The 25289-nt window shown below is 36.3% G+C and overlaps 1 protein-coding gene across 1 annotated transcript in view; it reads left to right on the top strand.

Annotated features, from left to right (window-relative positions):
* tent4b (terminal nucleotidyltransferase 4B) overlaps positions 1–23741 on the top strand; it is a 59167-nt gene extending 35426 nt beyond the window's left edge. The window contains exons 6-12 of the mRNA XM_063066899.1: positions 6537–6665; positions 8716–8929; positions 11621–11747; positions 11843–11946; positions 16445–16635; positions 17347–17514; positions 19620–23741. Of these exons, the coding sequence (XP_062922969.1) occupies positions 6537–6665; positions 8716–8929; positions 11621–11747; positions 11843–11946; positions 16445–16635; positions 17347–17514; positions 19620–19799 (1113 nt within the window). The 3' untranslated portion in view covers positions 19800–23741. The remainder of the gene's footprint in view (positions 1–6536; positions 6666–8715; positions 8930–11620; positions 11748–11842; positions 11947–16444; positions 16636–17346; positions 17515–19619) is intronic.
* The last annotated feature ends 1548 nt before the right edge of the window (positions 23742–25289 follow it).

Below are 25289 nucleotides of genomic sequence, written 5' to 3'. Positions count from 1 at the left end.
GGAACTTTTAGTTTATCTTGAAATTTTGTGTGCAAACTATTCTCTATTTTAAGTTAGGATAAAATGCACTACAAACAGTGAATAAAAAAAGTTTATATTACCAGAACTGAGAAATTGCTGGTGCTGCAACTTTTATTTCCATATTAATTCTGACTTGTATATTAATCCTGCCTGTAGATCCTTCTTTCTCAGAAGGGTGACTCAAATGGATATCTTCAACATTTTTAAAAAATCTTTTTATTGAATAAGTATACAAAGGGTAAACCATAAAGACACTAATACACTGTTAGAAGTTACAGGAGATATTAATACAGAAGAAAAAATTGATACAAACAGTGCAATTTAAACATAAAATAATATGGTAAAATAATAGTATACTAATTTATATATATATATATATATCAATAGAGAAAAGGAAAAAAAAACCCCAAAAAAAGACCCCCCAAAAAAAACCCACCGTGCAACTAAACTAAAAGCAAAGCAAAGCAATGGGCTAACTTGGAAACAGGTAGAGTTAAAGAACTTAAAATCACGTTCTCAAACCCGACCTCCATTAAAAACAGTTTTAAAAAAAAGGCAAGAAGGGAATATAAATATGGAACAAAAGAGAAAAAAAATTACATTAAATGAAAATATTGAATAAAAGATCTCCAGGTCTGTTCAAATTTAAGTGAGGAATCATAAAGATTACTTCTAATTTTCTCCAAATTTAAACATAATATCGTCTGGGAAAACCAAAAAAGGTAGTTGGAGCATTAGGCTCTTTCCAATGTTGTAAGATACATCTTTTCGCCATTAAAGTAAGAAATGCAATCATTCTACGGGCTGAAGGGGAAAGATTACTGGAAATTTTAGGTAATCCAAAGATAGCAGTAATAGGATGAGGAGAGATATCTATATTCAATACCTTTGAGATAATATTAAAAATGTCTCTCCAAAAAGTTTCCAGAGTAGGACAAGACCAAAACATATGAATTAAAGAGGCTATCTGCCCCGGACATCTATCACAAAAAGGATTAATATGAGAATAGAAACGAGCTAACTTATCTTTGGACATATGTGCTCTATGAACAACTTTAAATTGAATTAGGGAATGTTTAGCACAGATAGAGGAAGTATTGACTAATTGTAAAATCTGCCCCCAGTCATCCACAGAAATAATAGAACCCAATTCTTGTTCCCAATCTGACCTAATCTTATCAAATGGAGCTTTCCTAAGTTTCATAATAATATTATAAATAATAGTCGTTACACCTTTCTGACATGGATTAAGGTTCATTATAGTATCTAAAATATATGTAGGAGGTAGCGTCGGAAAGGAAGAGAGTATAGTACTTAGGAAATTTCTAACTTGGAGATATCTAAAAAAATGTATTCTTGGTAAATTATATTTATTAGATAATTGTTCAAAAGACATAAGGGAACCATCTAAAAATAAATCCAAAAACTGTGAAATACCCTTAGTCTTCCAAATTTGAAACGCACGATCCGTGAAAGAGGGAGGAAAAAATATGTTACCTAAAATAGGGATCGCTAGCCCAAATTGGTTGAGATCAAAAAATTTTCTGAATTGAAACCAAATACGCAAGGTATATTTAACTATCGGGTTAGAGACCAGTTTGAGGCGTTTCAAATCAAAAGGAAGAGAGGAACCTGAAATAGAGCCAAGTGCATAGCCCTGAGCAGATTGTAATTCCAATACTACCCATTTAGGAATGGATAGTGTATCTTGGTCAAGTAACCAAAATTTCATATGTTGAATATTAATTGCCCAATAATAGAATCTAAAGTTAGGTAATGCTAGACCTCCATCTCTCTTGGCTTTCTGTAAATGTATTTTACCCAATCTCGGGTTTTTATTTTGCCAAATAAATGAAGAAATTTTAGAGTCAACTTTATCAAAAAAAGATTTTGGAATAAAAATCGGTAATGCCTGAAATATATATAAAAATTTTGGCAGAATAAACATCTTAACTGCATTAATACGACTAATCAAAGTTAAATATAATGGAAACCATTTAGATGAAAGTTGAGTAATATGATCAATTAAGGGTAAAAAATTAGTCTTAAATAATTCTTCGTATTTACAAGTAATTTTAATCCCAAGATATGAGAAATAATTATTAGTCAATTTAAACGGAAGGTTATGATACAAGGGAAGTTGTTTATTAATCGGAAAAAGTTCACTCTTACTAAGGTTTAATTTATAACCTGAAAAAAGACTAAATTGTGCTAATAAATCTAAAACAGCAGGGATAGATTTTTGAGGATTAGAAATATATAAAAGTAAGTCATCAGCATAGAGTGATATTTTATGGGATTTTAAGCCCCGAGATATCCCAATAATATTTGGAGATTCTCGAATGGCAATTGCAAGAGGTTCTAATGCAATATCAAATAATAAAGGACTAAGAGGACAACCTTGTTGAGTACCTCGAAAAAGAGGGAAAAAAGGTGAGCTTAAAGAGTTAGTACGGACCGAGGCCATAGGAAAATGATATAACAGTTTAATCCAGGATATAAATTTCGAGCTAAAATTAAACATTTCAAGCACCTTAAATAAGTAAGGCCATTCTACTCTATCAAAAGCTTTTTCAGCATCTAAAGAGATAACACACTCAGGAACATTTTGTGAGAGAGTATAAACAATATTTAACAGTGTGTGAATGTTATAGAAAGAGTAACGACCTTTAATAAAACGCGTTTGGTCTTCCGAAATAATAAAAGGGAGTACTTTTTCTAATCTGTTTGCTAATAATTTAGAAAAAAATTTAGAATCAACATTTAATAAAGATATTGGTCTATAAGATGCACATTGAGCAGGATCTTTATCCTTCTTTAATATTAGAGAGATTGACGCTCTATAAAAGGATTCGGGAAGTTTACCAAGTTTTAATGAAGCCTCCAAAACCCTACAGAACCAAAGGATTAATGAAGGTGCAAAAAACTTATAAAATTCCACGGTAAACCCATCAGGGCCAGGAGCTTTCCCCAGGTTCATAGAGGAAATAACATTCTTAATCTCATCAGTAGTAATGGGAGTATCAAGCATAGAAGACATATCCTGTGAAATTTCAGGGAAATCTAGGTTATCTAAAATGTCATTCATATATTTAGAGTCTCGTAAAGACTCAGATTGATATAAGGAAGAATAAAAATCAAAGAAGGTTTGATTGATCTCCGCATGATCAAATATCAGTCGATCATTTTGATTATAAATCTGATTAATTTGAGATTTAGTATAATTAGACCAGTTGGTTAGCCAACAGTTTACCAACTTTATCACTGTGTACATAAAATTCACTTCTTGTTTTCTTTAATTGGTTTACAATCGAGGATGAAAGTAATGAGCTGTGCTCCATTTGAAGTTCAGTTCTTTGTTTATACAGCTCCTCAGAGGGAGCTGTAACATATTTCTTATCAATTTCCTTAATCTTGTCCGCAATTACCAACTCCTCCTGCTTCAACTTCTTCCTCAAAGCAGCAGAATATGAGATAATCTGACCACGAATATAAGCTTTAAAAGTATCCCAAAGAATGTTCACAGAAATATCCTCTGTGTAGTTGATTGTAAAAAAGAAATCAATCTGTTCATTCATAAAGTTAACAAAATCCGAGTCCTGAAGCAGCAATGAATTAAAACGCCATTGTCTATTATTTTGTGTATTGACCTGAATTTTAATAGAAAGCTTAAGTGGAGCATAATCCGAAATGGTTATAGAATCATAATCACATTTAATCACTGAAGAGATAAGCCGAGAGTCAATAAAGAAATAATCAATTCTTGAATAGGAATGGTGAACATGTGGAAAAAAAAGAAAAATCTTTTTCCTGAGGATGCAAAAAACGCCAAATGTCTGTCGACCCAGAATCAGAGAGGAATGAGTTAATCAAAGTTGCAGATTTATTGGGTAAGGTCCGTAGAGGAGCTGAACGGTCCAAAACTGGAGATAAGCAAGTATTAAAATCTCCGCCTCAGATCAATGAAAACTTATTCAAATTCGGGAACCGATTAAATAATGATTTATAAAATTCCGGACAGTCCATATTGGGAGCATAAACGTTAACCAAAACTACCTTTTTATTGAATAGTAGACCACTAACCAGTAGAAATCTACCATTCGGATCAGAGATAATATCATGTTGTACAAAAGTAACTGAGGAGACTATAAAAATAGAGACGCCTCGAATCTTAGCATTAGAATTCAAATGAAACTGTTGTTCCTTCCAGAATTTAAAAAAACGTAGTCTGTCCCCCCTCCGCACATGGGTCTCTTGTAAAAATAGAACATGTGCTTTAAGTCTCCGGAATACTTTAAAAACTTTTTTCCTTTTAATAGGATGATTAAGACTATTAGTATTCCAGGAGACAAAATTAATAATAGACTCCATAAACCCTAAAGTCAACCCGCAAAAAAGAGGATTGACGATAGGTTCGACCCACGAACCGGGAAAGGGAACAGAACCAACCAGAGATAACGGGTAGGAGAACGCAACCAATGCTTCAGTAATGTAAATAGCCCAAGAAGAAAAAAACTAAAACGTGAAGCCCCTCCCACCACCCCCCACCCCATGACCCCAAGGCTAAATCTAAAGCAGACCCGCCAGAAAGAAGCAAGCACTAGAACTACCCCCATGACTTCCGATAGACGCTCACTAAAAAAAGTGTAAATATAAAAAAAAGATCAGCTAGTTATAAAACAGTAAAAGAATAAAAAAAAGTAGAACAGTTAAGACAAACACGATATAAAACAGAGAAAAAGCCAGAAAATATAAAGAAAACCGTAACAGACCATAGACCCTATGATAACCAAAAAAAAAAGAAACGAAATTATTAATATAAACTAGTTAGGAAAACCTACAGAAAAAAGTACATTTAAGGACTACGAAATTTAAGGCCTCAAAGGAAATACACGAAATGATGCTGAGGGAATAACCACCCAGAATCCCCAAGGAAAAAGAAAGGAATGACGCAGTTAGAAAGAAAGTTTGGCAACCATATTAATTAATCAAAAATAAAGTTTTCTGCCCATATAAAGCAACCAAAAATTAAACCCGTCAGATTCACAACCTCCGATCAAACGGAGATAATTAAAAATTACGATTAAGATGTTGAAGATGAAAATTGATCCAGATAACTCTGGGCATCCGATGGAGATTCAAAAAAACGAAGGGCTCCGTCAGGCATACGAATCCTTAAATGCGCAGGGTAAAGCAGCGCTGGTTTTAAATCCATCTTGTAGAGTTCCGACATCACAGATCTGTAACGAACCCGTTGATCCTGAATCTGTTTGCTGAAGTCCTCCACGAATCGGAACTGAAGATCCAAAAAATCAATATAACCTTTAGATCGAACAAATTGAAGCAGTTTCTCCTTGTCTTGAAAGTAATGAAAACGTAAAATGACATGTCGAGGTTTATCTGACTTAGACGAATATGATGGAACTCTGTGAGCCCGATCCAATAACGGTGGTTGGTCAGGAAATACGGTAGGAAATGCATCTTTTAAAAGTTGAGAAGAAAAACTTTATAGGGTTGTCAGATTCAGCAGCTTCACGAACACCAATAATTCGAATATTCTGCCGTTGCATTCTGGATTCTAAGTCAGAGTTTTTAGAAGTCAGAAAGTCCAGTTTTTTCTTCATTGAAGTAATTGTTTCTTCAATTTTCTCCATCTTGAGTTCATTTTGTTGCGTGGATTTTTGAAGATTAGATATAGCTGACTGATGTTCCGTGATAGATGTTTGCATTTTATCGACTGAATTCGCAATTTTCTGGAAATTAATTGAAATTTCCGCACGAATCAGCTCCGTTATAGAGGTTGAAATTTCCCTTTGGATTAGATCCGATATAGCTTTCAGAGTCAACGGTGGTTCAGTCGGAGGAAGATCGGTACCTTTCGGTCTAACCGGAGGTTTGCCGTCTTTCCCATTTTTTCCGTTCTTGGACATAGCAGACCTTAAAAGCATCCGAATATCAAAAAGCCCAATTTGTTTCAGATTATTGTAAAAGTCGATGCCTTAATGGTTAGTTAAATATAGCTGATCATAAGAAAAATAACTCAGGTAATGGAGCGAGTCAAGAGCACGACTTCACTCCATGAGCTCTACCGGAAGTCTCTAAACATGTTTTTACTTGATTAGCAATATCTAAAAAATGTATTAGAAGTTTGGGGACAATCAAGTTTGTTTTTTTAATGCAAGGTGACTAAATCCAACAGTAAATTTAAGAGAAACCGTTTACCGTAAGAGTGCTGAGAATGAGAAACATGCCACCAAAATACGACATCAAGACAAATTAGATAAATGGTTATAAGGCAAAATTAAATGAGCACTGGAAGAATGGAAAAGAAAATTATAATAGATTCTTTTGGAGCAAAACTTTGACATTGACCATTTCATCAGAAGGCTGGACAATGTTTCTTTCTGTATTTTGTTTTATTTCAGATTTCTTAAAGTACTCTGTAAAGGGTGATCATCATTTTGATCAGATGAAATTTTCCAGTTGATTCGAATAAACCTCTGATTTATTTGTAGAAGTTTCCAGTGCTGCCATATCTCGTTCTGGTGCTGAAGCAATTCTTGCTACAGAGAGATCTAAATGAAGTGTTCACAGGCGGGATTGGTTCCTACAGTCTGTTCCTAATGGCTGTTAGTTTTCTACAGGTAAAAAAACTCTGCACTTTTGCTTACTGTCACTTTTGATTTGCTGTATATCTTTTCATTTGTTTTCTTAACTTTCAACTTCTCTAAATGCCTTTTCCTTCTCTGCATTCCCATTTCTTCAAGTGATATGTCATTATTAGGATACTCCATATTAAATGCTAATGTTACCCGGCATGTATGTATTCTCCTTCTGCTGAACATGGTTTAAAAAGGGTTCAAGAAGGAAATAATGTTTGAGTAATCTTGCTGGATATGAGATTGTTAAATCACAGATAAGCGAGCATCTACAGATGGTGGCTGTATGGAAGTTTTGAATCATTTGTTTAGGCAGTATGTAAGTTGTATTGTTTTCGTGCCTGGATACTTGGATCGATTTGTTCTCGAGCTTTTAATTCCAAATTAAAAGCTATTTCCTTTTTTGGATTGCTAGTGGATAACCTTGAATATTCCTTGCATTGAGTTCCATTTAACAGCATTTTGCCCACTCATTTAATTTGTCATTATCCAGTTGTTGCAGCTTTGAATATCCATCAATGCAGCTTGTTGTGCTTTTTAATTTAGTATTTTCTGTTGAACTCTATATCGCTGTCTATTCATTTGTTTAATTTGGTGTTCCCTTAAGAACAGCACCTGTCACGTTCTGCCAGTTACAAAGTGAATCACTCAAACAAATACTAACCAGTGTTTTAAGAGTATGCGTCTTCATTAATTATGGTCCCATTTTCTCTTTGACATTCTTGGACGTCCATATAGACAGCATCTGTGGATTGTCTCTTCTAAAATTTAGGACCTCCAAACATTCTTTTCCAACTCTTACTTTTTTAAACCTTTATTTTTACTGTGTCCCTCAACCTGATTTATTTATTACATTCTCTTGTATCACAAGTATTTTGTCCTTTTCCTCAACTATTCATAAAAATTCAGTTTTATTCAATTTGACAGTAGAGGAGGCCAGGGACATACATGTCAGAATGGGAAGTCAAATTCAAATGGGTAGCGATTGAAGATGGTCTCCTCTACAGTCAAGATAAGCCCAAATTCAGATTAGGGGAGCAAGAAAATTTATGTTTCTAACTTCTGGCAATTACTCCTCTTGCCCACTTTTGTCTTTTTCCATTGCCCATGCTGGTTACCATCTCGCCTCCTTTGTTTTCCTCACCTGCTCAGCACCTTCCTCTGTTTCCTCTCCTCCTTACCTTTCTTCCATGGTCCACTGTCCACTCGTATCAGATTCCTTATTCACCCCTTTACTTCTTCCACATATTCCCTTCCAGCTTCTTGCCTCTTCCTCTCCCTGTCACTCAGTCTCATTTAATTACCTGGCAGCTTGTACTCCTCCCTTCACCCATCTTTTTCTGGTTTTTGCCCCATTTTCTAGTCCTGATGAAGGGTGTCAGCTCAAAATGTTGACTGTTTATTCCCCTTCATAGATACTGCCTGACTTGCTGAGTTCCTCCAGTATCTAGTGTGTGTTACTCAAGATTTCCAGCATCTACAGAATCTTTTGTGTTGAATGTAATCCTATTTTGCCTGCATTTTCTCAAGGGTTATAGTATGTTCACGTAATAACAATATAGCAGTTGTGCATAATGCTAGAACTCCAAAGTTCAATTCCGCTGATGCCGCAATATCATTCATTTACTACAAATGATCAAGGATAAATTTCTTATCTGAGTAAAGTTTAGCCTGAGTGTCAATGAGTAGGTACATTATTTTATCAGTCATAAAAGCACTGAATAATAATCTGCTGGCCTTGTCTTTATGCTTCACTTCAATGCAGAGATTGTATTGTGCATAACTACTCATATTTGGACTATGATTTGTTCTTCCTCATTTAAGATCCCAGATGAGATGCTTTTATTTAACATGTTTTGCAGAGTTCAATAAGTCCTATCCTACTTTAAGTCTTTCCATTCAATAAATCTTGGTATTCTTGTGCAACTTGTAGTTAAATCTGTAGCTCACGTTCTTAGAATTAGTAACTGAAAGAAGACTCTGGTTACAAAATTTAATCTATCTAAATTAATCCATATTGTTTCCTTGCTTGTAGTTGCATTCTCGAGATGATGTCTACAGCTGTGATGCTAATCTTGGAGTGCTCCTAATTGAATTTTTTGAACTCTATGGAAGGCATTTTAATTACCTGAAGACTGGTATACGGATAAATGATGGTGGTTCCTATGTTGCTAAAGATGAAGTGCAAAAGAATATGACTGATGGATACAGGCCATCAATGTTGTATATTGAGGATCCACTTCAGCAAGGTACACTCAATTCTTGTTTTTATTGTTTAAGAACTAAAACTTGCTGCATATTAGCTTCATGTATTTTGCAGCAACGCACTTGAAGGTTATCCAATCCTTATCAATAATTACATGCAGATGATTACCAAGTAATGGTAATGGATTTGTAGCCCTTTGAATGTTAATGAAGCAAAAATCATGCAGACACAAGTCTGCAGGTATTGCAATCTGGAGTAAAAAAATGAACTGCTGAGAGGGACTGGGCATGCCAGGCAAGATCACTGGAGGAAAATTGATAGTCTATGTTCTGGTTGAGAACCTTCATCTGGACTGAGAGGTGTAGTGTGCAGGCAGACCTGTTGGTTGGAATCACGGCTTTTGTTCTCAGGTAGCACGCTTTGATTGGTATTTCTCTCAATCATGAAAGTTAAGGATTGTCCACAGTTGTACGCCATACATTGATGTTGCTCCTTGAACATCTCAAGAGTTTTGGTGCAGTGAAAATGGTATTTATTGTGCCATTACTTTTGTGGAATGCATGCTGTGATTTGGGGAACAGCTCACCAAGTCATGGCAGATGATTTGGGAAGAGAGCAGATAATTTGGGAAGACCCTTGCAATTATTTTCTTTGTGGCAGTGGGCAGCGGAGTTCTGTATTTATTGCAGTCAAGTTTGTTTCATCAATTCCGAGAAATGACGTGGAAGTAGGCCCACTGAATCTGAGCCAAAAGTCAGATACCCATTCTTTTTGTGAAATGATGCTATAATTAAAGCATCTTTGAGAACATCTGGCATGCCCACCTCTTTCTAGATGTTGGAGATGAGGCTGCTCTTCACCAAGTTTTTGAACATTAGGTACGTCATCTTCTCCAAAGGCCTTGTTGTTTTCTAGTTGACAATTGCAGTAATGCAGATAGTGATAACCAAATTCACCATCTACCTCTATAGTCTTTATCCAACAGAGAAAGAACATGCCAAGATCAGAACCTCTTCCTTAAGTCAACTAAGTAAGTAATCCATGCCATTTAGAGGCATTGACTGCTGGCAGCATGTTCCTCAAAGCTCTGGAGAGTTACTGCACTGAACTGACTCCAAAGGGCACACAACATCACTCACACACCTGATCCAGGTGACCCTTGAAACAAATGCTCCCAAGTTCCTACAGGAGGACCAAAAAAAGATTCAAAGGTGTTTTTAAAAATATGTAATTTCTTTATATCCTGATTAACTCGAGGAATTAGAATCAGGTTTAATATTTGTTGTCTTTGCAGCAACAGTACAATGCAATACATAACAAAAAAGCGAATTACAGTAATGTACACTATAATGCGAATTATAGTGTGTGATTGCCTGCACATGAAAGTAGTGAGGTAGTGTTCATGGGTTCAATGTCCATTTAGAAATTGGGTGGCAGAGGGGAAGAAGCTGTTCCTGAATCATTGAGTGTATGCCTTCAGGCTCTCTGCTTCCTTCCTGATGGTATCAATGACAACAAGGCATGACCTGGGTGATAGGTGTCCTTAATGATGCATGCCACCTTTTTGAGGCATTACTCCTTGAAGATGTCCTGGACTCTATGGACACTATTGCCCATGATGTAGCTAACTAAGTTTACAACTCTCTGCACCTTATTTCAATCCTGTGCAGTAGCCTCTCCTCTCTTCTTCTCTCTCTCCCCACCCCCCCATACCAAATGGTGATGCAGCCAGTTAGAATGCTGCCCATGGTCTATTTGTAGAAATTTGCAAATGTCTTTGGTGACATATCAAATCTCTTCAAATGATAGCCACTGTTGTGCCTTCTTCGTTGCTGCATTGATATGTTGGGTCCAGGATAGATCTTCAGAGATATTGACACTCAGGAACTTGAAATTGCTCATTGTATCCACTTCTGAATCCCTCAATGATGACTAGTGTGTGTTCCCTGGTCTTGCCTCTTCTGATGTCGGCAGTCAGTACTTTGGTCTTACTGACACTGAGTACAAGGTTGTTGCTGCGACACCACTCAACTAGCTGATCTCTCTTGCTCTTGTTCGGCGTCTCATCACCATCTGAAATTCTGCCTGTCATCAGCAGATTTATAGATGGCATTAGAGCTGTGCCTAGCCACACAATCTCAGTGTAGAGAGAATCCCTGGCCTGTGACCACATAATAGGGAGGGGCCACTGAGTACTTCAAATCTTTTCCTCACAGAAAGCCAGTAGAAAAAGGCAGAAAGAGCACACCATTCTACTCAGAAGCCTCCCTAGTCAGGAATCTCCTATAACATTAGTAGCAAAATCTGCAAAGTCAACACTGGTCTGTTGAACCATCTCAGCACCCATAGAACTAAGGTGGAAAGACATCATCCTTGATATTGGAAGAGTGCTGAAAAGGTTGTATTATCCAATATAATCATGCAGCTTGTGAATGCCCCCAGCATATCTCCAAATGTCTTGATTGGTAACACCAATTACATCTTTCACTGTATGTTTCAATGTACATGTGACAAATAAATGAGTAAGACTCCCTTCTTACTTAGCCTTATATTGTCAGTATAATTTCTGTTCCATTCTTCATTTGTTTATCTAGCTTCACACAAATTTTATTTTGCTTCACCTCAATTCTTACGTGGTAGCAAGCAACCTGTATCTTGGTGAAAGGAAGTTGTCTGTATTTTGAAATTATGCATGTGTACAATGTGTAATGTTTTTTTTTCTTTCTTTCTAAAGGAAATGATGTTGGTAGGAGTTCATATGGTGCCATGCAGGTAAAGCAAGCCTTTGATTATGCCTATGTTGTTCTCAGTCACGCTGTGTCTCCAATTGCAAAGTTTTATCCAAACAAAGAATGTGAGAGGTAAGAGGCTATTGTTATACAATTTAATGTCAATTGTAAGATATAACAATTCATCTTGACTTGATTATCTATTAAATACAAATATATTTTATCAGTATATTGGGTCGAATAATCCGAGTAACTCAAGAAGTTGCTGACTACAGGACCTGGATACAGGAGCACTGGGGATCACAAAACAGCGATGATGTTTCATTTAATGGTAGGTGTGTTCCTGAGCAAATCATCCTTGTATATTAAAAAAATCCTTTGAGGATCATAAATTTAATGAAATATTGTTTACCTTTGCCTTTTATTCCTTTCACATGCTTTTTTCATTTTTTAATCACATTGACAAGCTCTTCACGTGCATGCATGTGAGAAAGGGCAGAAAAAGTTTGGCACTTAACTGAAATTTAAGTTGAATGTCCTGATGGCATCTAAATGTGCATGTTTTCTGAACAGCCTTCCCTAATTTTTAACAGGGGTGTCTAAAGTAACATTACAAATTTCATTTAGATCAGCACCCCAGCAGAATCATTGGGCTTTACATTAGCAGAGAACTGAGTCTCTGTCTGAATGGGCCCAGACCAGCAGTAAACCATTTTACCATCCCGATAATTGTGTGTGTATGGTGGAATTGTGGTTTTCCTGGAAACTAAGGTTTTTTTTGCTCTTTTCTAAAAAAAAACTGCCTCAAACTTAGATTGGTACAAGGTTGGGTAATCTGCTTATTTAAGCATAGCAATGTTTATGAATTTACATTAATTGTCCTTAAATAATGTATCACTATTTAGGATTGATAATTGAATATTTCAATAATACTTTGTTTACAAATAAACTAAGAACTACATGCTTGAAGCTTAATGTTGATGTTGTGCAGTTGACGAGCTTGGGTAACTGCTGATCGTTGGAAGGTCTGGCTTGTTAGCTGCATTTGTATCTTGAATATTGCAGCAAATTTTCCTGGTTGTGTCTATGGTTGTAATCATGCACTTTGAGCACACATAACCCAGCATAAACTGAAGAAAAGATACTTGCTCGTAAATTACGCATCTGGGTTTACCCCACTGGAAAATGTGTTTATGGTGAAAAGTTGTGAAGCAATTTGGGAGATTTTGAGGACGTGGAAGGTCCCTTCATTTTCCTTGCTTTGATCACATATACTTGTTCCCAACAACCAGTGTATTTCCTTATCTTAACATACAATTATTTTGTTTATAATGAACATGTATTAAGTATTTTCATAGAGATCAGCAGCCTGTCCTTTGCATTTATATTATTGAGTACGACTAATTATATTGTGATATTCTTGTCTGGTCTCTGCATTGCTTTCATCTGTTATTCTGCTTGGATTCCCATCTCACTGCCATATGAATTTAAACCTTCCCCAACAGCTCTTGCAAACAAAACCCCAAGGATATTGTTGCCAATCCTGCCCAGGTATAGACCATCCAGTTTGTACTCGTTCTACCTTCACAAGAACTGGTTTCAATGCTGAGGATTCTGAAACCCTCCGTCCTACACCACTGATCAAGCCACATATCGTAACTATGTTGCTGTTCCTAGTCTGAATAGTTTGGGACACAGGTTGCAATCTAGAGATTACTTCCTTTGAGAGTCTACTTTTTAATCTAACTCCCTAAATCCGTCTTGAGTATCTCCTCTGCTTTTTTTTCCTAAGTTGTTGGGGCACCAGGACACCTGGGTCTACACCCAGATTGACCTGCAGCCATTCTGAAACATACCTAACTCTTGCACCTGGAGGAACACACAAATTTGGAGTGCTCTTTGTGGTCATAGAAGCTGCTGCATATTCCCCTTACCATGGAATCCCCTACCATGATAGCTGTGCCACACTTTTTTCTTGCTTTTGAGCATTTAGGATATTTCAGACATTTAAGCTCCACTTCATTAATAACAATTTGTCTAGTTTCTCCTCATAATCTACTTTTTCGTGACTTAACTAAATTATATTCTTTCATCACAATTATTACCTGGTTCAATTTGAACTTGGTGTTGGCCATTAAATATCCCCTTTCCCTGATTGATTCAAATCTATTCTACTAGGTATTACTTGGTCAATCAACTAAAGAATTTAATTTTTAATAATGAACTCTGACCCTTTCATACCAGTATTTGGGTTTCACATGGTACCATTTTGTATTTTCTAATAATTTGGAATCAGATAAGACCATTCAAATGTATTAATGATGTTAAGTCATATTTAGAAATTGATTTTTCAAAAATATCTTCAGAATATAATTTGATTTTTGAATGCTGTAACTATCTGTCCCTAAAATACTGCACTGTGAAGAATTTCAATTTAATTTTGACATTTAATGTAAAAATTATGTTTATTGTTTCTGAATTAAATCTTGTACCTCTGAATTCTTCTTTCCAGACTGAAACTCAGGTTTCCTGTTTTCCTCATAAACATTAAGAAATGGTTCTAACAGGTTCTGTTAGTACTGGCACTTGTTATACAGACATATTTCTCAAGTATGTGACTAAAATAATCTTGGCATACTGTATATTTCAACAAATGAGATATCTTAAGGTTAATGTGAGTAATGCCAGTACACTTTCACTGTGTGTGTGTTTAAAATCAAACAATAGTCTTGGTACAAGAAAAGGCCATTCAGCCTACTAAATCTGTTTTATCTCCTATTGGATGAATTCATTTAGTCCTATTTTTCCATTCCTTTAAGCATTGTCCTGCAAATTATTTGTTTTTTGAGGTAGCTATCAAGTTCTTTCCACTGTCTTTTCAGTGTACATCTTAAATAATTCTGATTTTCCCCTGTATTCCCTGTGATTCTTTCATAATCTGCCCTCCCTGATCCTTGAATCATTTGCTAATAGGTGCAAATTTCCTCTGTTTGTTCTCTCTAAATTTATCATGGCTTCGGGCACCTGTATTAAATCTCAGAGTTTTGGCAAGGTTTTTGATAGCTCTTTAAGGGACACGACATCCATCCAGGCGACCTGCAGTTGGATGGCTGGCTGAAATCTGTGGACAAGTCTGGCCTACCTGGGAAATTTAAAGCCTGGGTGTATCAGCATGGCATTCTTCCCAGAATCCTGTGGCCCTTCCTTGTCTATGTAGTTCCAATCTCGACAATCGAAACCTTAGAGAGGAGGGTTAGCAACCACCTCAGGAGATGGCTGGGGCTGCCAAAGAGCGTGAGCAGCGTCACACTCTGTGGACACCATAACAAACTGCAACTGCCCTTCAAATCCTTGGAGGAGGAATTCAAGGTGTAACAAGAGCCAGAAAAGTGCTACAGAATAGGGACTCGAGTGATCCAAAGGTGGCTAGAGCAAGGATCCAAGTGAGGACTGGCAGGAAGTGGAGGGCAGAGGAAGCTGTTTGGGAAGCAGAGTAAAGGCTGCGTCACAGGAGGCTGGTGGGAGTGGTCACACGAGGCCGAGCTGGGCTAAGATCCTTTCCAACTCCCCCGATGGACACCAGAGGGAAGGAAAGGTGTCGCCTAGTTCAGGGAGAGGTGAGAGCAGCAGTGGAGGAGACGAGAACCTGCAAGGTGGTGGGAATGAAGCAACAGGGAACTTGGACAAGATGGGAGAAGGCGGTTAAGAGGAAAATGACCTGGGCTAATCTTTGGAAAGCCGAACCACATCAATTTCTCATCCAGGCAGTGTATGATGTGCTTCCAAGCCCATCACACCTGCAGACATGGGGCAAGGCAGAGTCATCTGCGTGCCCACTGTGCTCCAAGCGAGGAACCCTGGAGCACATCCTCAGCGACTGCGCAAGGACACTTGGTGAGGGACAGTACTGATGGAGGCATGATCAGGTCCTGAAGACCATCGCTGAAGCCATCAGCGTAGGAGTTGAGTGGGTGAAGTGGTCCCGACCCTCCAAGCAGACCATTGCCTTTCAGAGCTGGGGAGCAGCCAATATCCGCCAAAAGAACATCTGCAAACATCCTGACCTCTGTAAGGGACTAGCAGCTGTTCGTAGACCTCGAAAGGCAGCTGAAGTTCCCCAACCATAATGCAGCCACCACCCTGCGACCAGATATTTTCCTTGTGTCTGAGTCTACTAAGCAAGTGGTGCTGCTGGAGCTGACAGTCCCATGGGAAGATAGCTTGGAAGAGACCTTTGAAAGGAAGCTCTCCAAGTACGCAGGACTGGTCAGCAACTGTCAGCAGGCTGGATGGAGAGCGAGGTGTCTCCCAGTGGAGGTTGGTTGTAGGGGATTCGTAGCCCGTTCCTTAGCTGGAGCCTTCAGCAATTTGGGCATTGAGGGAGAGAGGAAGAGGAGAGCCATCCACAGTACCACCGATGCGGCAGAGAGGGCCTCAAGATGGCTGTGGCTCAAAAGAGGGGAGCCATGGATTCATAAGTAGCTAGCCATCTGGACACAAGCTGGGGTCTGATCAGCCCCGGCTGGGTCACCTGGAGGAGGTTGTATGATGTTGAAAGACCTAAGACACCTGATGATTCCAGGAACATCACTGAAGATGTGTCCAGAAGCATCAGTAGATGTATGTACACAGGTCAACCTTTTTTGCTCCATGAGAATATTCCTTTCTTAGCCATCCTTATGGTTTATTAGATTCTGTTTAGATAAATTTGTGGCTAGTGTTCAATGAATCAGGCTTGGTGAATAACTATGCCGCTCTCCATAACAATGAAATAATCATTAAGAGAATGACTGTTACTGCAGTAAGCTAACTTTTCCCTCCTTCCTCAGGAAATGATGTAACTTTGCTAGTTGGCCCACAACAACTGGATAAATGCAACAACAATGTTTCTGAAGAATGCACAGTAATAAGCCAACCCAGAAGTAGAACCTCTGAGACTTGTCTGAGTAAACATTCTTCAAATTCTTCATCTGGTCCCTTATCCTCTGCATCTTCTACCTTATCCAGTTCAAGTGATGTTGTAAGTAACCAACCTGTTAGCCACAGTTACATACTGTATCTTGTGGTTAATAATATTCTTCTGTCTCTTAATATTTTCTCTTTAGTTTATTGATGTTTAACCATATACATATATACCATCAAACGAGACAATGTTACTCCAGACCAGCAGTATATGTTAACACACAATAACTTGGGAAAGTAAGAATTAAATCTACAAATGAATTGTGCATATTTAAAGTGCATAAATTAAATGTGGGGTACAGAACAAATTAACCAGTGGCACTTCAAATGTGGTGCGGTGGGGAATTCATGTTACAGTACTGTGTTTGAATTAAAAAATGTTGTTAAAACAATAAAATTCAGATAATCTGCTATCAGTCTATTTGGAAAATCCTAATGGTTTGGAATCAAGCTCACCAGGCCATGTTTCCTCTGATCAGCGGGGCCCCGGATTCCATATTTCTCTTGCAGGCATCTGGTTTGATGGAAAATTTACCACTTCAATTTTATTTCTCTTTTCACAACTGCTTCCTGATCTGATGAAAGTTTCCAGCATTTTCTGTTTCTATTTCATCAGCTGGTTTTATTAGCATTTCAAGATTAATTATTCTTTTGCACACACTAATGCTGTAGTTGTAAGATTATTCTCTGTGATTCTTTTGGAATGCGATGCATCTTCAGTGCATTCCAGCCCAATTCTATATGTATTTTTTATGTTTTTTACATCTAGGATTCTGATGGAACATCTTGCAAAAGCTCCAAACAATCTAGCAGTCATCAGTCGAATATTAACAGATCAGTGCCACAAGGATCAATAACAGAATCATCTTTATCGCCAAGTTTGAAAACGCAACATAGCCCATCAAACAATTCAACAAGCAACAATACTAAAGCCCAGGTTTGAAGTTTTTGTTTTGCTATCGGGTTTAGGTTTAGATAGCTAAAGATTTTTTGGCCTTTAATTCTTATTGCCATAATTAATATTGGATGAAACTTTTATGACACCCAAATTGATCCTTTTCCTCTTCCTCTTCCCTGTTCCATCTGTTAACAAGATCAATGATCTCTAAAATTTTAAGAGATGAATCTCTACCAACAATTTTATTACAAAAACATGTTTTGGCTATTTGTCATATTCCACAATTGAGCCAAGGGAAATGAAAATGTGTTGTCCCTGCATAAGATGTCATCCCTTTATTCTCTGATGATTTGACTCATTACTGTGCAATTTGACACTTGTATATTTTCCCATGGTAAAGTAATCTGAAGCATCTCATAACCCTGTTTAAAAGTTGCTACTTGCTATAATGCATTTTGACATCCCACACTGTTTTCTCGATTCAGCGAATAGAAAGATCTGAAGTGATAGATTTCTATTGGGATAAGATACTTGAAAGATTTAAAAATGTTTTTGACATACCAACTTTCCATATTTTAATAACTTTTAACTTTCATGCAATGGACAGTTTGGCCCAGTCAAACTCTGTATTGGCTTTCCACGAAACCAAATTCAAAACACATTTTTTTTCTAATGTCACATCACTCTTCACATGTATATCACCTGATTACTATACCCATTTAACCACTTATCTTCATGTTGCCCACTTAAATATATCAGTTATGAAGGAAAGCTTCGGTTATATCTTGAAATAAACGTTTCACATTTTACTATGGTGCCCATCTTCTAAATCATTGCGTACAGCACAAGTTACATACTTGTGAAATGAATATTAAGGAATTCTGTACTTTGTTGCCAATGGGTATTAATGTACTTAGGGGGAAGAAATGAAAGGCAAAAAAACAGTTGGCCTTCAAATCTGCCCCCAAATACATCTTAGTATAAGAGAATCATGACCAGATCTTTTGCCATATGGTGGGGAATCTATGGAATTCATTACCCCAGGGGGCTATGCAGACCATCATTGGTATACTTAAAGTGCAAGTTTAACAGATTCTTGATTTAGTAAGAACATCAAAGATTCTGGGGAGAAAGCAGGAGAATGGGGTTGAAAGGGATAATAAATTAGCCATGATCAAATGGCTGAGCAGACCTGATGGACTGAAAGGCCTAATCTTGCTCTTTTATGTTATGATCTATGTCTTATAGTCTATGCACACATTCCTAATCTGCCCCTTCCCATCAACCAGAAATCATTCACAGAATGGTGAAAAAATTCTACTCTTCCTCTTTATTTAGAAAATCAGCTAGTCTGGTTGTGGAGCTTCTCAATCTGTTCTTCATCATGCACCCCTGAACTAGTTTTCAACTGCTATATTACAGTTTCTTAGATGAGAAATGTGCAGCCAACTACTCAAAATCTCCCCCAATGACCCAATATAGAGGGAGCTCTCATACTGGATGAAGTGAAGTTAGTTCTCCACATACAGAAAGAACTAGAATGAAAGCTAGATCTTTAAATTTTTAAAATGTTTATTGAAGGTCAAGCATTCTCCAAACCCCAAAAGCTCTATTTCCAGTTTCATTTTGTATCCTTATAAGAGATTTGATTTTTGCTGTGATAACATTGTATAGTGTCTTTGAACACAAAATAGTAGAAAACTGGAGTACAATTTTGAAGAGTGCTTGGTGAAATAATCACTGCAGTTATGTAGATTTTTAAGAATTTCAGATAAGTTGTTAGATGTAGTTAGCCTGACAGTTTAGTTGTTGGTGTGTGCACTGCAGATCATGAAAGCACACTGACTAGATTTGTACCATTAGTGTGCAGTAGACCAGCTTTGCTAAAGTTGAAACACATGTTCAACAGTTTCTGGTAATTGCTATCTGTTGCTGTCAGAATTACACAGGCAGCACAGGAACAATTTTATTATAGTGAAGAAAAAATTTAGAAACTTAGACTTCTATTTGCAAAAGATTAAATACCAAGTGGAGATGTGCACATTTTGCAACATTATTTACAAATTTCTGTCCACTGAATAACAGACAGATAAGATTGCCAATGATCAATTTCAGATTGTGCTCATTATATGATTGTGTTCCAGCTCAGTGCAGCAAGACTCTTCCGTTCATCTATCAAAGGCGTCCAAGGACAACAGAACTCCAGCCAAGTTGGAAGCATATCGAACAAGCAGAATTCAATAAACAAGCCACATCAACAATCATTTCCTAGCAAAAAGAAGAAGCCCAAGAGAGAGACAGCCTCAGCAGACTTGTGTCGATAGTCTGTTTTTGACTTGGTTAACAAAAATTCCTGCAGCGATCTCATAAGCCACATGAAATGGGCAGTGCTAGATGGGATCTGCTGAAGCTTTTCCAAGAGTCTGGATTTTGATTTTTTTTTCCAGATTGCTGTTAAATGATCATGGGCTGCAGCGGTTGTCACAAACATTGCTTCCCTATTTAGATGGGCCATAAGCTGCAGTGAAGCAGAACTTTGACGAAGATGGAATCGTTGCACAAGAATTCCCCTCTCCGGGTTTAAGATGTTATGGGAGTTGATCAAACAAGAAAGGATCTTAAAATTATTGAAAAAGAAAATTTCTGTTGCTTCCTTTGCAAGGAAAATTTAAATGTTACAACAAATGTATACATTGTGCACGATTTTAAAATTATTTTTGCATATACTGACATTTTTATTGTGTATATACAGAAAAGATTGTATCAGTACAGTATTTGCATTGGTAATCTTTGTGTGTTTTTGGGGTAACAGGTTTTACATGTCATTGCAGTTTAAATTTGAAATTTTCAGTATTAGTAATTTAACAGATCCCAATGATGTTCTCTTACACTTTATATATTAGAGAGAAGGCAATTTGGTAAGCTTGAAAGTGTTATACTAATGCTTATCCATGTAGCAACTTCCAGATTCATTTGGATTCTGAAATAGAAGATATCATTGATCCAGCAGTTGTTGAAATACACTAGGTTTAAGGCTTTAAGTAGCACGTGGTATCTGGAAAAGTGAGACAACATTTTAATACTGTTTAATTCTGTGTGCAGCATGTAGATATTTGTACAACTGTTAAAGATGCTGTATGAACAGAATTGTTCCTCTGAAATATTTTAAAGGAAGTTTTAATATTTCCTTGTCTCAGGTGTAATAGTAAATATTCATATTGTATTTTACCAAATGGAATGATCACAAATTTCCTTCTAAATACATCCTTATAGATATGACAGCATAAGTCTGTGTTGTCCCAATTTCTGGCTTTTCTATGTTGTATTAGTACAAGTTTTAAGTACAGGCAAAACCATATTTAATTTCTGTAGAGAGTAATCTCACAGCATTCTGCTCTAATAGATACTGCTTTTGTTTCTTGAACTTTTATGTATGTGTATCTGTTTGTTGAACCCTTCAATCCTAGTGCATCTCCAACTTGCTTTCTTGTACATAAAATCATGACCAAATATCGTTTAACAAACTTGTGTTATATAGTTACATTTGTGTTCACATACTTTGTAAACAAACATTACTGGAAAAGTTCACACTACAATTTTCCTATTAACTGCGGATACATCTTAGTTATTAAAATCAATGCCAGAAGCGTCAAGCTTCCCTCAGTAAAAGTGGGAACTACGGGGGGGAAAAAAAAGAACATGGACTTGGTTGAAATTGCTGTTGAGAAAAAAAGTCCTTAAAGTGCAAACTGAATAAAATCATTAGGAGTGGAGTGGAAAAATCAAATGTTCTTTGGTTTATTTCTTTAAAAAATTGCAATTGGTATATATCCACAAGATAATTAGAGAAAAATGAATAATTGCAGTGTAAGTGAGCAGTGAAAATTAAATTCATGTAGCTTACTCATTCAAGAATTTTAATCTTAATGTGGAGTGATAGAAATCTACTTATTCACTACAATGGGTGTTATTAGAATGGGACATGGATCCTTTCAAAAGTCCATGATTGTTGTTCCACCAATGAACTCGCTGCTGTTCCGGACATTTAGTTAACTGTATTTGATTGAAGAACAACTTTTCCTGTTGGAATGCTTTGAAGCATTTGTCCAGCTGAGCAATATAAGGCTTTTTTACAGCAAATTTTGCAATCAGTCTGATTCACAAGTAGGTATCTTTTTCAACTGACTTCATTATTGCATATTATCACCATCAAGGTAATTAAAATAATTCTATTTATTGAATGGACTCCCATTCAATCTCAAAAATATACAATGGAAAGTAAAGATGATTGTAATTAACATTGATTCTTCCACAAAAACTCATTATTTACATTTTTAAAAGTTCATGATTGCTTCAGATTTTCTATGAAGGCATGAATTGATGCAGAAATTTTACTGTAAAATCCACATGCTGAATCATTACCAGTGATCAAAAAATTGTTTAATATGGTGCTAGTTGATATTGATCTCAAAGCTGTAATAAATACTTTCAGATTTAAAATAATAATTTGTGTTAGAAAATATATAGCAGTATAAAAAACCTACTGTCTGGTAACTTTATTACAGTAGTACTAGTCAGATAGATGTTCCATGCCAAATTTATATTCCAAGTTAATCTTTATTTTATTGATTAGATACATTTATGATGGAAGAATGCATTTTTATTATCTTAATGGTTTACTGTATGTAGTGAATAAATTGTGTTGCTTCAGTATATGCTGCTAATCCATTCTTAACCAAATCGATGCTGCATTACACAGATGGAGGTAAACCAAAAACTATTTAGGAATGGATGAAAGTTTAGAATTACATTGCAGATACTTATCATTTTTCTTTGTCATTTGTGAATGTATTTCAGTTTTCAGATAAGATTTGATTTAATGCTTGATTGTTAGGATATTCTGTAGTAGTTTGTAAATCCATAACTTATAACCTGACAAGTATAAAAGGGATCTTAAAATAGTTATATAATGAATAACAAGAATTACAATGGTGAAATGCCATAATAAATGGGGCAATAGTTAAAATGATATTGGTTCCATTGAGAATCTTTGCCACCATTTTAGGAATGTTACTAGTTATATTTAATGACTTGTTTTGTTAATTGATAAATAAACCTCCTCTTCTAAGACAGCACAACATCCTTGAAGCAATGTAGACAAATTTTTGTAATGAGTATGGTTTGCCTTAAAACTTTTTTATAATAATTCATACAAGGAATAAAACCTTGGAAAGTTTAAAACACCAGTGATATTTGAGAACAGTTCACCTGTTCTGCTTGGCAATTTGTGATTTCTTATCTATATGCTGTATTAGGTGTGCTTTGTCATTTCACTCACTCACACAAAAAAAACAATAGTTTCCAGTTTGTTTTCTAGATATGAGACTGATAAATTGTGATGGCAAAATGAACTTACAATATGTACTGTAAATTTAGCATGTATATCATTTTTGTAATATGAACTGTGCTGCCTCTGCAGTAAATGCAAGAAATTAATGGTAAATTTGATAGCATTTCTGAAGAGAAAAGATGAGTTAATATATTTGATGTAAATCCTCCATCAGAACTGAAGTTCTGATTAAGGCTCTACACCAAAGAATTGATTCATCTTTCCACTTTATAGATGTTGACCAATTAGCTTTGTATTGGCAGTATTTGATTATATATTTTTGGAATTGTCATTTATGGCATACTTCTAGAAAAAAATGTATTTTGTTTTCTCTTCTCCCCCCCCCCCCCCAATTCACTTCATGGCATTGGATGCTCTTTCCTCTTCTCAACATCTCCCACCCATCTCTTCTTGTCTCTGTCACTCAGACATCTTTTTACTGATTGATTTTTTTTTTTGCTTCTGGTTCAATTCTTTATTTCAATCCCAACAGCTAGTGCACATTACTTACAATAAGAAGGATCCAGCATATTGAATACCTCCTATCTCAGCTGTTGGAAATTGACTCATCATAACTTTGAAACAGATGATTTAACTTTTTTATTCTTGTTGCATTTTTAGGTTTGAATTCATAAATGTCTGTTTTCGCACATTTTGGTTTGATTTATTTTCCAATGGGTTGCAGTTTGTAATTGATTCTCCTGGGATACCATCTGTTAATTCAGAAGATTACATGTAATTGCTAATACAATAAATTGTCTTCCCATCGCCATGACATGCTGTCTTTAAGCATTTTTTAAACTAGCCCGTTGGGGACTTTGTCAAGCAATTTAAGTACACGATTATCAACACAAACCCTTACAAATTCAAATGGAAACTCTGTCACAAATAAAACATTGGTTCAACTTAAGTGTGGAGATGTGCAGTTGGAAAATGATACAAGAAATATTATTTAAATAGTGATTCAGTCACATCTGTTTTATTTGTTTAAAGTTAGAGGATGAATAAATTGGAAAATTAATTTTGAACATAGACGTACTTTCAATCACATACTGAGAGTAATGAACGCATCATTTTGTTGCTCATAGCTTCAAGTACAACTTATAAGTATTTTTTGCCATGTTTTTCTTTTTTTTAAAAAAAAGTGAAAGCCAAATAAATTTGCTTTGCCTGAGTCAAAAATATTAAAGAAAGCACCTTTTTGGAGAATATATTAAGGAAAGGCTTAAAATAGTATAAAGTTTGGTCTTGGACCACAATTTTGGAGAAAATTACACGTTACAGTGATTTCGATGTTCCTGAAGGTGCTAAAACTATATATTGAACACCCTGATACTGCTGAGGAGCAATTTTTAGAAGTGGCATGATGTTATTTCCCTGCTAGTCCATTACTGAAGTGTAAGGTATGCAGGCTGACTTATTGGCATACATCTGAATGGCTCACAACTGAGGGAGAGTTGCATCAGATCTTGATAGAGTTGTCTTACTAAAGATAGACTGGACCTGTGTGCATATGGGAGAGGCAAGATTGGGAAGGAGCCCATGGATTAATTAATTCAGCATGTACAAAACAATCACCAAATTTGTTACAACTTGAAGAATTGACTTAGATCAGTGGTCCAAGATACAGCTGCGCAGGCAACACCACCATGACTTATTATGTAAATACATTACATTTTCACTAAATACATGATTGCATCCTTCAAGTTACTACTGCATTTTGAACACATTTTATTGACTTGATTCAAGCAGTAGAGATACCATTCTTTCTCTTCCAGGACAAAACATCATTTCAGGATGTTTTTCAGTAAAGTTATGCCCATATAAGATGAGATTTCTTGAATATCACGGTGCTAATCATAATGAAGAAGGAATGGCAGGTATTGTGATTAATGAACCAGGCAATGAGCACTTCTCTAGCTTCCTAATCAATCCACAACTATCCTTGGTCTCCCAAAATCCAAGGATTCCCTTTGTGTTAACAACCTATTAATCTCAGCCTAGAACATAATTAGGCATCCACAGCCTAATGAGATAGATAACTGAAAAATCTGCAACCAGCAATATAAAGAAAACCTCATTACCAATCCTAAGTGGTCAATGCCCTGTTCTGAGCCAAATGAAACAACTGTTAATTTCTTTCAGAATCTCGTCTGAAATCACCTCTCATTCTGTGCGATCCAGTGAATAAAGACTAAACTTAATATGTACCCTTTCCTAAGACAACCTAATTGTCCCAGGATTCAATGCAATAAATCTGATCTATGATGGTTCCAAGGTTAGCATGCTCTTTTAAAGGAGAGAAAAGCTACACACAGGAACTAAGACATTTTACCAAACCCCTGTATAATCTAAGCAAGACATCCATATTTTTCACTTAATCTGCCTGCAATAGAGATGAATATATCATCTGCTTTCCTATCCC

The sequence above is a fragment of the Mobula hypostoma genome, chromosome 14 (assembly GCF_963921235.1).
Source record: "Mobula hypostoma chromosome 14, sMobHyp1.1, whole genome shotgun sequence".
In the NCBI taxonomy this organism is placed as follows: Eukaryota; Metazoa; Chordata; class Chondrichthyes; order Myliobatiformes; family Myliobatidae; genus Mobula; species Mobula hypostoma.
Note: the sequence above shows the minus strand (reverse complement) of the source record. Positions and strands in the feature narration are given on the sequence as shown.